The sequence below is a fragment of the Netta rufina genome (genome assembly GCF_964035555.1).
Source record: "Netta rufina genome assembly, chromosome: 17".
In the NCBI taxonomy this organism is placed as follows: domain Eukaryota; kingdom Metazoa; phylum Chordata; class Aves; order Anseriformes; family Anatidae; genus Netta; species Netta rufina.
The window spans coordinates 13,957,772-13,971,245 of record NC_140141.1 but is presented as its reverse complement, the minus strand read 5'-3'; the positions used below and the strand labels follow the sequence as shown (position 1 = coordinate 13,971,245).

Here is a 13,474-nt window from a genome sequence, read left to right as displayed (position 1 = left end):
TTCACATTTTTAAGTTTTGCTACACAAGTGTTTACCCTGCTTCCTTAAGGAAGATAGAGTTGTTAATAACTTTTTTCCTTTTAGTATACTAAATAACTTTCATCTTTGTAGGAGGATCACTATGCCCTGTTGGTTAAAGCCTGGGAAACTAAAGTTTTCCCTACAATTAGAAGAAGATTCCGTAATGAGGCTGAGAGGAAGTCTGGGTTGGATCAGATTAAAGGAGCTTTGCAGTTAGGTATGGCTAAGTTTCTTCCTGTGCTTATAGTTCCATCTGATGTGCAAGATAACATCTGTTTTATACGTCTTACTGTATTTGAGGCTGGAAAATAAATGTCTTCACTTACTGTTTTTGAAAAGTGTTCAGAATTTGTTTTGAGATCATGATTTTTTCCTTACTTAACCTTTTCTATTGAGTTAACCTTTAAATAGGAAAAATGTTTTTAGAAATTGTGGAAAAATTTGTTGTGAAATTATATGTGAATGCAGAAATACTTTGGAATGATAATTTGGGAAGAGATTATCTACATGCATTTTCTGTTTACGGCTACATCAATGCCAGTCTTTTGTGAAACTTTAAGGAGGGGTTTGTAAGTGAATACAGTTCTGGCAAGATGGCTGATTTTTGGGAAAGTCACAGTAAAAACAAAGTGAGAATTCTGACCACTGGTGCAGAGCATATGAGTCTCTATCAGGAAAGCTCCATTCTCTGTCTGTCAGCCTGACTGAAAGAATATTTAAGTAATTAAGTACCTCAGCTGCCTATGATGTTAATGACAACAAGAATTCTTAGTCCATCGGGAGCACTTATCCCAAGTGGATGGGGAAAATAACTAGCACTTCCTTCTGTCTACCAGGAATGGTTGATATAGCACGACAAACTGTAGAATTTCTCTATGAGGAAAATGGTGGCATCCCAAGAGACCTCTACCTTCCTACCATTGAGGATATCAAAGATGAAGCAAACAAGTTTACAATTGATAAAGTACGAAAAGGTAAGGTCAGCAAAAAAGTGCCTTAAAATGCTAAGGTACTAGGGATCTGCTGTACAGATTGTTTACCTGAGGCAAGTGCTGAGCCTTTGTTGTGTTCTTTTCTGTCCAGGTCTCACAGTAGTGACTCGCTCTCCTGACAGTAACAATGTCACCAGCAGTGCTGTTGGAACAGCTTTACCCAAGTTTGCTATTCGTGGGATGCTGAAGACATTTGGTCTTCATGGCGTTGTTCTGGATGTTGATTCAGTGAGTAAAGATAGGTTGGGAAGGCACTTGAAAGATCAGCATCACAGATCTATGAGCAAATACGATTAGTTATACTGAACTGCTTACAATGCTGATTTGGTGCTCTTTTTTGGAGAACAAAATATCATTGCTGTGTTTGACAGTGCTGTTTTTGGTGTTCCAGGTCAATGAATTGGTACAAGTAGAGACATACCTCAGAAGTGAAGGAGTTCTGGTTAGATACTGGTATCCTATTGACATGTTAGAAAGGCCACCTGCTGGTTATAGGAGGACTGCAACAAATGGATTGGTTACCCTGGATAATACCAATATCCAAATTCACAGGTAAAAAAGAAAAAATAAATTATGAAGGCATTTGCATTATATGAAATTCTGTATCAGATAATATAAGTATCTACTGCAGCCTTGCTTTGAGCAATAGTAAGCTTCTGAATCTTTAATAGGAAAATTACTTCAAACTCAAAGCATGTTGCCTGACTTGTGTACAGATGGGATTTTTTTCTTCCCAGAATAGGTTTTATGAGTATTTTTCTCCCAAAGATTTTAAAGACATGAAACAGTAAAGGATCTTGATTTTTGTCATCAGTGACATGAAGCTGTTTTTACACAAACTGAGCAGTCTCCTGGGGCTTGAATTTGCAGGAAGACTGAGTCTGAGAGCAATAGTATAGAAAATGGCATATTTTGTTTAATGCAAAGTGATACTTCATCACATGAAAGCGTTTCTGTGTATTCCTGTCTAACAGGTATTTTTTCTGAAGCCTACACTTCCTGTGCCATCATTCAGTTGCTATCTGAAGGCTCAAGAACTCTCTGCTGATGTTGTGGAGAGTTGATGTATCCAATTAAGGCATTTGAATAAAATAATTAGACAGGCTGTATAAGTAAGAAAGATTTGGGTCTACTTCAACCATTTAAGGCAGAACAATTCAAGTATATATATTTGGATACAAAGGCAGTTTGCTGGATATGGCTTATATTTAAAAAGTGTTGAAGCAATCAAATATTTTGATATTTGTGTTTTCTAGAGAACTTCTGCGAAGTGAAGCTGCACTGGCCAAGCTCTACTGCCGCATGGCTCTTCTCAACATTTTTGCCCCCAAATCTCCACATATGTTTACTCGTCTGTTTCATATTCCTGCTATTCGTGATATCACTCTGGAGCACCTGCAGTTGCTATCCAACCAACTTCTTGCACCACCTCTTCCTGGTAAGCACTGATTTTTTATCACAGCAGTTTTTTGATATGATAGTTTTCTGGGGCCAAAAAAAAAACCACTAAAGTTTGGCACTTACTAATTAGCTATTAATGATAGCATTTGAATAGATGTCTCAATGGACTCCTGATGGAATTACCTTACTGATACAATATTAAAGTGAAATTCTTGCTCATGATCTAATTTATAAGTACTCAAAGTTCAGAGACCCTCATTAGATTCCGTTCTGTGTGCTTCTGTCCCTTTGTCATCAGTAGCCTTCTGTTTAGGAAGTAGGGTGGGGTGGGGGTGAGGAAAGTACCCATACAGGATACCTGTAAGGAAACTAAATGCCAGTTGGGTCTCACAGTTTTCAAAATTCAACTCTTCTTCATTTTACAAAGTGGTTTGTCCTTTTCCTACTGGAATCACAGATCTCATTAGAAAATATATGTGCTGAATCATGGAAAAGGATCTTGGGCTAATTCAAGTGAGTGTTAATAAAGGCAATTATCGTGACAAAGCTATTCTGCATGCAAAGAGATGTGTGTAACATGGCTGGGGCATAAGGAGGAAGTATGAATTGCTAAATAATAGGCTATTAATAATTGAAAGTAAATAATTACCATTGAAAGAGTGCCGTTCCCTCCTCCAATGTCTTTGAAACTTGGCTACTTCTAACAGATGCTGCATTGTAAAAGATCCTCTTGCAGAGAACAGCATTACTTTGCATGGCTTGGAGAATAACTTTTCAAGCTTTTTTCTTTTTTTTTTTTTTTTTTTCCTGTGGTTTAAAAAATAGTTTTAATCTACATCTTGCTAATACAGTTTCCAAACTGGGGTTTTCATGAATTGCCCTGTCCTTTGTGCTTTGACTTTCTTCAGCTTCTCCCATTAACTCCAGAACAACGGTGGGATGTTGGCTTGAGGCCCGCTTGGGGCCACCCAACAGCAGTCCTCTCTGTATGCAGGGAAAGCCTGAGGACAGATAAAGCTGCTTTCACCTCATCTAGAACGAGTGGGGAAGAAAGCACTTCTGATCATTTGTCCTTGCTGTACTTATGCAGTTAATGGAAATGTGCCTGCTTTTGTATATGGGACAAAATAAGTCAGCTGTTAACCTGTACAGCTCAGTGTGTGTCTGACAGGCATCCCTAAGGGTTGGTTTAAGGCAGGTGAAGAATACAGCTGGCATTTAGAGGGCTATCCCATCTGGAACCAATGGCATCAGGGAGCAGGTTTGGTCTTTGAAGGATCTGTTCTTCTGCTGACCTTCAGGAGGAGGTTTGAACTAGCTCAGGAGTGAAAGTTAGCAGCTTGTTATATTCTTTAAACGCTTCTTTCCACTGTCTGTTTTGCAAGCTACATAAACATTTTGAGGTGATCTCCAAATTTGTCATATTCTACTTGTTATTACAGATGGAACAATCAGTTCAAGTTCTATTCTTTTGGCCCAGTCTCTGCAACACTGCATACATTCCCAGAACTGTGCTGCCACAGACCTCTTCTACCAGGGCAATTCGCAAGCCATCAGAGAGTGGCTTACTGTAGCCATTACTCGGACGCTGCATCAAGGAGAGGAGAGCCTGTTAGACCTTACGAAACAGATCTGCTCTTTTTTGCAGGTAAAATATTTAGTAATGTTTTGTGAGCAGTGTTGTTGTCAAGGCCTGCCTTGGTAGGAACATTTACATGTAATTCTAACTTCCATAATGCTGTCTGTCACGCTGAATTGTTTCTCTGGCTGGATTATATTGCTATTCTGACCATGTTGGGCACACTGAAAACACAAGCAGCAGCAATACACTGGATCATATTAAAATGAAGCGGCTGCACCCTACATCATTATTTGTGGTGCTATATTTTATTTGAAAAAAAAAGAGGGGGGTGGTTTGCTGCTTCTGCTTGGGGGCTTTCATTATGAATTGTTGCATTACAGACTGCACCAGAACAGTTTCCTGCTGAAGAATTCCCAATTTCCGAATCCAAAGTCAATATGGATGTTAATTTTCCTGGGGCTGCGTTTGTAATTGTGTCCTGTAAGGAAAGCCAGTCTGGATTCCGCAAAGAGTAAGTAATTGAGGGGCTGTGAGTGGCCAAGATGAAAGTAATGCTGCCCGTGCTGCTGAGCCTCTGAGTACATAGGTGCTCATTTTGCAGATTTTTCTCTTCTCAGAGACTCATTTTCTGGGTGGGATAAATACTGCAGTGTTTCATCTTGTTTGAGTTGGGATTTTTAGTAGCTAGTTACATTCCAGCTGCATTGTTCTTGGTCTTTTCTTAGCTCTTCCCTGTATAAAGCTCCTTGGGCTCGAGTGCTGGTCTATGGGCTTGGGCATAAAGTGAAGAGGAACGGCCAGTTAAACCTAATTGAAGCCGTGTGTTATCCTCGAGATGCTTCTCCAACCAACACAGGCCTAACGCCTCCCCCAACAACTAATCAGTACCCTTCAGTGATCACCCCTACGGACAAGGTCCACATCAAACTAGGTAAAAATCAATATATTTTAAAAACTTTTAAACTGTATTCTTAAAATTGAGGCAAACATAATCATTGCCTCTGTAGGAGCTTCCTATATTGCCACTACTTAGTAAGGAAGGTTCTCATTTAGCATAAATTTAGCTTCAAAAAATAACCTTAACAGATATGGTATCACTTTTACTTTTGCAATGTCTGTAGTCATGGTGTTTTCACTGACCTTTTTGCTTAGGAGTATCTCCTCCTCCTGGAGCTGTGCTTGTCCTGCATTCTCTTCCCCTTGAGTTCCCCCTGGCAATGGCATTCACTGAACAGCTGTTAACTTGGAAATTGGAAGATGGAGATGGGAAATCAGAAGATGAACTGGATACTATTCCTGCTTCGGTTCTCTTGCAAGTAGTGGAATTTTTAGGTGAGAATGCAGTATTGACTTAGCAATGAACACCAATAATGTGCTAATTCAGCTGGAGGCCTTAGGGGAGAAAAGAAAAATGAGAGTAGTGTTTCTGATGTCTTCTGTTATATTTTTATGTTTCTGTGTACTTCTTTAATTAGCCATCCAGGTTTTCTTACTATTGACACATCCATTGGGGTGATCTTTTCTTATTATGCGAGTTGTAGCAGTAACGTTAAAGCTACTCCCACTGAAACAGTGCTGACTCCAGTGCCTTACCTTCTACACACAGGGAACTTTCTCTGGACAACCGACATGGCAGCATGTGTGAAGGAATTGATATTTCATCTCTTGGCTGAGTTGCTTCGCAAAATTCACAATCTGGAGCAGAAAAAAAATCCAGCAGGATTGTCGTCTTCTATTGCCCTGCAGCTAAATCCCTGTCTAGCGATGCTCATGGCCCTGCAGTCAGAACTTCACAAGTTGTATGATGAAGAAACACAAAATTGGGTGTCTGGAAATGCATGCGGTGGTTCTGGTGTTGGAGCGGCTGACCAAGGAAGATTTTCTACCTACTTTCATGCTCTGATGGAAGTCTGCCTTGCTGTAGCCGAAGTAACTTTACCCATCAATATGAGCGTGACAGCTAATGTGATGTCTTCAACAAGTGCACCAAATCTTAGCGACTCTTCCTCCTCATCGTCATCTTCTCCAGGACAGACGCCACAGAGTCCAAGCTTGCTGTCAAAGAGGAAAAAAGTCAAAATGAAGCGGGAAAAGACATCATCTTCAGGCAAACGGTCTTCATCCAGAGCAGCTGAAACGGATGCTGCAATCCTTAGTATAGGAGGAAGCAAGCCTGAGGATATGTTATGGTTTCATAGAGCACTGACTCTGCTTATAATTCTCAGACACCTAACTAAAAAGGATCCGCAAGGGCTGGGTGTGACAAACGATGCTGTGGCAGATGCATGTCAAGCACTAGTAGGTCCCACAGCTCACAGCCGCTTGCTTGTCATTTCTGGAATACCAACTCACTTGGAGGAGAGTACTGTGAGAAACGCGATCAGAAAGGCATGCAACGCGCATGGTGGAGTCTTCAAGGATGAAATCTACATCCCTTTGCAGGAAGAGGACCCCAAAAAAATCAAGGACAAAGCAGAAGGAGGAGAATGCAGAACTGAACTGGAAAAGCCAACCGTCTCCAGCAGTGCTGACAGTTTGGATATCAGCAGCTCCAGCAGTGTCACTCCTGCTATGAGCGTTAGTGCTTCAGCATCTACAAGCCAGGCTTCCCTCTGCAGCTCGCAGGGCATTTCTCGGACCGTTAGCGACATCTCAGTTGACCAGTTTCAAGCAGGACTGGAGCTGGCCATCCCACCAGGACTGCTGGAACCACACGTTGTTTCCAGCCAGGAGAGTTTGGATCTTTCACACTGCAGTACCGGGAGCCTTGGCAGCCTTGGCAGTCTCGGGGAGCCGCTTGACAATGTGGAAACAGCATCTGTGTCTGATGTCGGATCGATGTACACAGTCACATCTCTGGACAACCAGCCACTTCTGTCACGGCCAATCAAAGGTTTTGCTGTAGTGGAGGTAATAGGCTTCAGCAGGGGTACTTCTTTGGTCATGGGTTGGTTTTCTGGTTTGTCTTTAGCAAAAAGTAGTAATAATTTTGGTTTATGTATAACACCGTGATCTGACTTTTAAGAAAAGTATGTTATATGTTTCCTTCCTTGAAAATTCTTCTGCTTAACTGAGGCCATGACTTGAATAATGGAGAGTGAAAGGAACTGTTAGTGCGATGTAGCTCAGCACAGGTGCAGAATACAGGTATGTCAGTGTGCATGCAAGACTAAGGAGACTAGGAGTTCTCAGCGTGGACAGGAGGGCTTAGTAACAGTTCTCCGCTGTTTTTTGTGTACCATCACATAAATTTCATATAGATTTCTTCAAAGATTTGCTACTGGCCACTGCTGGAGATTAATTTAGAGATAAGTTTGACCCACAAGGCAATTCTTTAATGACTACATTTTCACGTATTTTAAACCACTTACAGATTCCTCCACAAAGTTACTTTAGAAGAGGTGATAAATTCTGTTGATGTGTGATTCAAAATTAATTTTTAAAAACATTGTAGGTGGTTGTCGTTGATGTCAGGTCACTCCAGGTTTTCAGCTATGCACAAGAACTCTTCTCTTCCACTAACTAATCTGCATGCAGCACATTTTTCAGCAGCTTACCAAAGCACTGCCATTTCTTATAGCTTGTGAATTGAGAGAGAAATTTTTGCATAGTCTGGGATTATATCGGTTTCCATTTTAGAAGAAAATCAGCTTATTCAAAGAGAACCTTCAATTGCTATTTTTAAGTAATTAATTGACGTAAAGACACCAGATTTGAAATAAACCATAAAGTGCATATGGAAAGTTGTCAGCATATTCACATTGAAACATACTCCACGTCTGTAGCTGCTCTGACAATGTGTGGTGGTTATCCTCAGAATCAAAAAAAATTATTGCTCCTGCTCCCAATTCTGTGTAGCTGAGAATTCAAGGTCTGTGCTAATATAAATATTTTTCCAAATGGAGAATCAAAGCAAAACCAGCAGAGTTGGAAATAACAGGTTATCTATGTGAAACTTCCAGCTCCTTATCTGATACCTCTGAGGGCGGTCTCCAGACTAAGAAGCAAGGAAGAGCAGTTTCAGCTGTGCATGCTTAATCACAGCATGATGGTCTGAGTGGCCGGGTGGTCTTAGAAGGGATATTTTCTAGGTAGGTCCTGAATTCTGTTATCAAGTGATTGATGTAGAAAGGTAAAAGAAATTCAATAGCGATTATTTACATGGGGAGGGGAGAAAGTTTAAGACCCAAATTAATGTAAATGACAGTTAATTTGTTCTGTCAGAATTCCTGCTAACTAATTTTGATATTTTTTTTTACAGATAAGGTCAAGAGCTAAAATAGAGAAAATCCGAGCCAGTCTGTTTAACAGTAGTGACCTCATTGGTTTGTCAAGTCTGGATGGTGAAGATGAACTGATGGAAATGTCAACTGAAGAGATTTTAACTGTTTCTACAGTAAATCAGAGTTTATTTGACACACAGGGGAGCCCAGCACTAGAAGACTATTTCAATGATAAGTCAATAAAAGGTATGTGCTTTTCATACAGGCAAATATCTCACACTATGATATACAGGGGTCAGACTATGTGATTGCTCATAATAATTACAGTATTGGGCAAAAGAGGTGAAGGCATTCAATTCTCTATTATAAATGGGGTGTTAAAGTACAGAGAGGTCAGATCTGCTAGTAGAATTTTTCTTAGTGATTTTCTCTCAGAGCAGCTGGTGTGTAATGTAATATTCTAGCTGAATGTAAAATGTTTTCTCGTGTTCCAAATCCTAAAGGGTTGCCACGGTATTTTGTACTCTATTGTATTTCTGTATTAGGTGAGAAACTGGTCCCAGGTGCTCGGGAAGTCCTCACAGAAATATTTAAGAGCTGCGTCCATTCTGAGCAAATGCTGAGCCTAACTCCAACAAAACCGATTAAGGTTGCTGACATCTATCTTAGTAAAGAGCAGATAAATTCTCAAACTCCTGGAAATCTTCTTCATGTGTTCTTCACAAATGTCCGCCCTCCAAAGAAGGTGCTAGAGGACCAGCTTACTCAGGTAGTGCTTTGAAAACTGTTTTCAATGTATTTTTTTTTGTGTGTAACTCCAAAGTGTTGGTTAATTATTCATTTTTCTTGTGTTGGAAGATTTTAAGGAAATATGGTGTGCCCAAGCCAAAATTTGACAAGAGCAAGTACAACAAGGCGGGCAAAGAGCAGCATCCAGTGAAAGTTGTGAGCACCAAGCGCCCAGTTACAAAACCGCCTACAAAAGAGAAGTCTGTGCTCAATAGTGTCAGGTTAGTGTCTTCAGCCTACTGGCAATTTTTGATTTCTCCTCAGGATCTAGATTTTTTGACCTTCTTCTGTATTTCCTTGTACTGATTGTAAGAGGAAGATGTGTCTTTGACAGACACCAAGCAATGGTTTGGGTTTTTTGAACGGGCATAAGGAAACTTTAATTCTAATATTAATTTTGTCCATTAGCCGAACAGCTTTAAGTGAGAAGAAACCTACTGTAAAGCCAAAATCTCCTGAGAAGAGCAAACCTGAAGAGAAGGACCCTGAAAAGTCTCCCACAAAGAAACAGGAAGGTAGTAGCCCTATAAAACTTTCCTACACTGTTATATCTTAAAAAGAAAATACATTTTTGGATTGGCATGCTTAAAGTAATGATTTGGTTTGTCTTTGTTGTGAATTGTTTTGAATTGGGCTAATTTAGTAGTGCTTTTTTTTAAGTTTAGATTCCAGGCTAGATTGGACCTGTGAGTAGCACAGTGTTTAGAACGACTTGAGAAGTGAGGCATGGTGGGCTGGGTAAAACCAGGAGGAAGTTGTCTTGTACACCAATCATTTTCCCGTGTGGTGTGTAGACTCTATAGGAAGTCATTAACTCTCTGATGGTTGTATTTCTATGTTCAGTTCCTGAGGAGAAGTATTTGACGCTGGATGGATTTCACAGATTTGTCGTTGACCGATCTAAACAGGATATCCGTAGTGTGTGGAGAGCTATTCTGTCCTGTGGATATGATCTACACTTTGAAAGGTAAGTTTTGGAAACCATTATGTAAATGAGATGCTGATTAATTGTGCTTGCTTTAAACAAATTCATCCCAGGTGTTCCTATTCCACGTAGCTTTAACCACTGTGTTAGTAACAAGCAAACTTCTATCCATGGCTGCAAGACCTGTAGAGAAACTTGTTGGTTAGATTCTTAAAACGTCCGTTCAGAGAGTCACTGTGATGTAAAAGTGCAGGGCCCTGACTTGTACACACTAAAGCTAACAAAAAATCATTTGCCACACTATCCTTATTACTTCCAGATTGCATAATAAAGGGACCTAATGAGAATTAGAGATTGATCTGGCAGCAGTCTCTGGTCTCCTTCTGTGATGACTTTGTTCTGTTATTGGGTATTTAAACTGGCAACATTCTTAATGGATCAGTAATAACATCAGAGAGGGAACTGTTACCTCCTTGTTAATATTGTACAGGAAGAAAGTCCCTTAAACAAATCTTCCTTATCTTCCTGTGTCAGTCCACAAGCTAACTGCATCCATTCCCTTCCCCTGTATCTCCTTCTAAACATGAAGTGGTTAGTGCAGCAGGTAAGTTTAATATGCTTTTCTTTTTTCTTATTTAATAATAGCGAGACAAAGCAGGTGATAAATCAGTTCTTGTACTGGTGATAAATCAATTGTTGTACTGGAATCAGTTCTTGAACTGGAATTCTTGTAATCAAACAGCTCCCCTTAAGAAAAGGGAGAGAAGTAGAGCACCCTACATGGAACTGTGCTGAACATGCTCTTAGTAAGCAGTATTGCTTTTGCATTTCAACAGGTGTAATGCCTCTTATGTTTCAGGTGCGCCTGCATTGATGCAAGACATGCTCAAAAAGCATCCCGGAAATGGACTCTGGAGATGGACGTGGCCCTGGTTCAGTACATTAACAGGCTTTGTCGCCACCTTGCGATTACACCAGCACGGCTCCATCCCCATGAAGTCTATTTGGATCCAGCTGATGCCGCAGATCCCAGAATTTCCTGTCTGTTAAGTATGTGCAGATTATAGCATTTAGAATTGCTTTGTAGTGTTCTTATTTCTGTGTTCTTGCTTTGTGTTCTTATTTCTATGCTGTTTATGGGTTTGTCAGGAAAGGCACCTGCTGGAACTGCTGAATCTTTTGAAGAGAGGCTCCCAGGGATATCCAGGCTACCTGGTTTCACATGAGATTAGTTTTCTCAGGTCTGTTTACTGAGCAGAGAGATATTCCAACCTTGAAGTGACTGAACACAGGGTCACAACTGACTTTTGCTTTGGTGCTTTTGATAGGGTGCTTTCGCTTTGGTGCTTTTGATAGGGTGCTTTTGCTTTGGTGCTTTTGTCCCAGACAGCTGGAACATTCCTTTGGAGATGCATACTATGAGCTATGGGAAACACGGAGTCCAGGTCTCTAGAAATGCACTGTAACTGTTCTGTGCTCTCCAGGCACACCTTCCAGGCTATAACAGGCTTCAATCTTTCAGCTAGAAGAAGGAAAGAATGGTTGGATTTCAATTCTGGACCTAGGGAGACTTTAGTCACCTAAATCTGTTCGAAGCATGAAGTTACTTTTAAGAGCTTTTCCACATGAATGGAAATTTGATGATGATGAAAGATAGTGGACTCAGATACCCAGGAGTTTAACATCCAGGAAGGGAAGTCGTGGTTCACTGCTGTTCTTGTGCTGTCAGCCCTTTTGATGTGCAGGGGTCAGGAGGGGCTGCTTTCGAAGGAAGCTCGTGTGGCTCCTGGACTGAATCCACTGGGAGGATGGACGTTACAGCAGGTAGGGGACATCTTTATCTCTGACTGAATCTTTCCCACTTCAGATGTTCCTGTTGAAAGTCTACGCCTGCGGTTTGCACTGCTGCAGTCTCTCAATACAACATTAGAGACGTTCTTCCTACCGCTGGTGGAGCTTCGGCAGACCGAGATGTACAGTAACAGTATTGCTGCGTTGCTGCAAGAGGCCAAAGGTCAGTTTCTCGGGGAGAATGGCTGTTGCCTGAAAGGCTGTGCTATGCACCATGGTGAACTACTTAGTATATTTTGCAAAAAAACTTTAATGCATATAAATGTGTGACAGAAATGATGGTATGGAGGGGAAAGGGAACGCAAGGTGGTGATTTCACTGCACTAATGCTGGCTTATTGGCCGTGTTCTTAGCAAGATAAGCTGTCACTTGTGCATGTCCAAAATGGCATTAACCCAAGGGCACTTTTTAGGTTTTTTATTGGTTTCCTATTTTAAAGGCAGGAGGTGGTGTCGGGGGGGGGGTGATTCTTGCAAGAACTCTCTATAATTTGTATTAATCTGAAAAAGGAGAAGATACAGAATTCACCAGATGTGTCAGCATGCAAAGGCTTTTGTTTTGGCCCAGCTAAAAAAAAGAAAAACGCTTGGGAACCTGGTATGGAGAAGTGAGGAGTGTTCATCAGAGTTCTTTCCCCCATAAATCTGGGCTCTCCATGAAGGCAATGTGACAGCACTACTTTTTATCTTGTTTTCTTTCCTCCAGCATTACTGTCAAAACATCTCTAATTTCTGAAAGCTATTTGGCAGCGTTTCTGATTAACAGAATTTCTGGTGGAGTTGCTAGGATCTATTTCTATAACAGTAAAATTGTGTTCATCAGTGTCCTAATCCAGTGCACTTCTTCTAGTAAGCATCAGTAGCAAATGCTTTCAAATAAATTTGAAAATGTGTATTAGCCATTTCTTAGTTACTGAATGGAGATCATTGGTTACTGAAGATTTTCAGAAAGCAAGATTGTAGAAGGGTAGATTACAATTGAAATAATTGAAATATGCATTTCTTTATTTAGGTTTAATCTTTTATGACACAAAAGTAACTGTAATGAACAGAGTGCTGAATGCCACTGTCCAAAGAACTGCAGATCATGCGGCCCCAGAAATCACCCTGGATCCCCTGGAGATAGTTGGAGGTATGGGAAACATTTATCCTCCTCAAAAGTCATTTTAATCCATTGTAATCAGATCTATCTTAACAAAGCTCAGATAAGTTGTTAATGCAATATACCCTGAGTATGGAGATTTTATCTTTCTTTTGTTTGTTTTTCAACAGGGGAGATCCGTTCTTCAGAAAACTCCTATTTCTGCCAGGCAGCAAGGCAGCTAGCCTGCGTGCCATCCTCGCAGCTCTGTGTTAAACTTGCCAGTGGTGGAGACCCTACGTACGCCTTCAACATTCGGTTCACAGGGGAGGAGGTTCATGGAACAAGTAAGTCAGGATTAAAGAGTTCACACGTGGGTGACACTGGCAACAGTTGTGAGAATTTACTCCAAGTGGAACCCAAGTTTCCACCAGAATGTGGCTTGTTACCTTTAAGGAGCAGCGTTACCTTTGTGGTGTTTGTAGCCCTGCAGATGGAAAAAAATATAATCTTCCAGTAATTAAGCAAGCAGGTTTATTTACATCTTCTAATAAAACAGGGAATTGTGTGAGCATACAACTTAGCTAACTTTTTGTGAACTTTTGTACCT

At 40.7% G+C, this 13,474-nt stretch overlaps 1 protein-coding gene across 3 annotated transcripts in view; it reads left to right on the top strand.

The window, feature by feature from the left end:
• The window catches only part of HECTD4 (HECT domain E3 ubiquitin protein ligase 4), a 70,484-nt gene that overhangs the window by 49,093 nt on the left and 7,917 nt on the right, over positions 1-13,474 (top strand). For 2 of the 3 annotated variants that reach the window (XM_084297318.1, XM_084297319.1), the window contains 19 exons: positions 112-238; positions 858-995; positions 1,105-1,241; positions 1,405-1,565; positions 2,270-2,451; positions 3,857-4,062; positions 4,377-4,507; positions 4,722-4,927; positions 5,149-5,328; positions 5,603-6,906; positions 8,258-8,465; positions 8,765-8,988; positions 9,078-9,229; positions 9,417-9,523; positions 9,852-9,975; positions 10,793-10,983; positions 11,801-11,947; positions 12,796-12,915; positions 13,056-13,211. In XM_084297318.1, the coding sequence (XP_084153444.1) occupies positions 112-238; positions 858-995; positions 1,105-1,241; positions 1,405-1,565; positions 2,270-2,451; positions 3,857-4,062; positions 4,377-4,507; positions 4,722-4,927; positions 5,149-5,328; positions 5,603-6,906; positions 8,258-8,465; positions 8,765-8,988; positions 9,078-9,229; positions 9,417-9,523; positions 9,852-9,975; positions 10,793-10,983; positions 11,801-11,947; positions 12,796-12,915; positions 13,056-13,211 (4,201 nt within the window). Of the gene's footprint in view, positions 1-111; positions 239-857; positions 996-1,104; positions 1,242-1,404; positions 1,566-2,269; positions 2,452-3,856; positions 4,063-4,376; positions 4,508-4,721; positions 4,928-5,148; positions 5,329-5,602; positions 6,907-8,257; positions 8,466-8,764; positions 8,989-9,077; positions 9,230-9,416; positions 9,524-9,851; positions 9,976-10,792; positions 10,984-11,082; positions 11,175-11,800; positions 11,948-12,795; positions 12,916-13,055; positions 13,212-13,474 lie in introns of those variants that run through there. The other variant, XM_084297320.1, reaches the window with a different exon arrangement.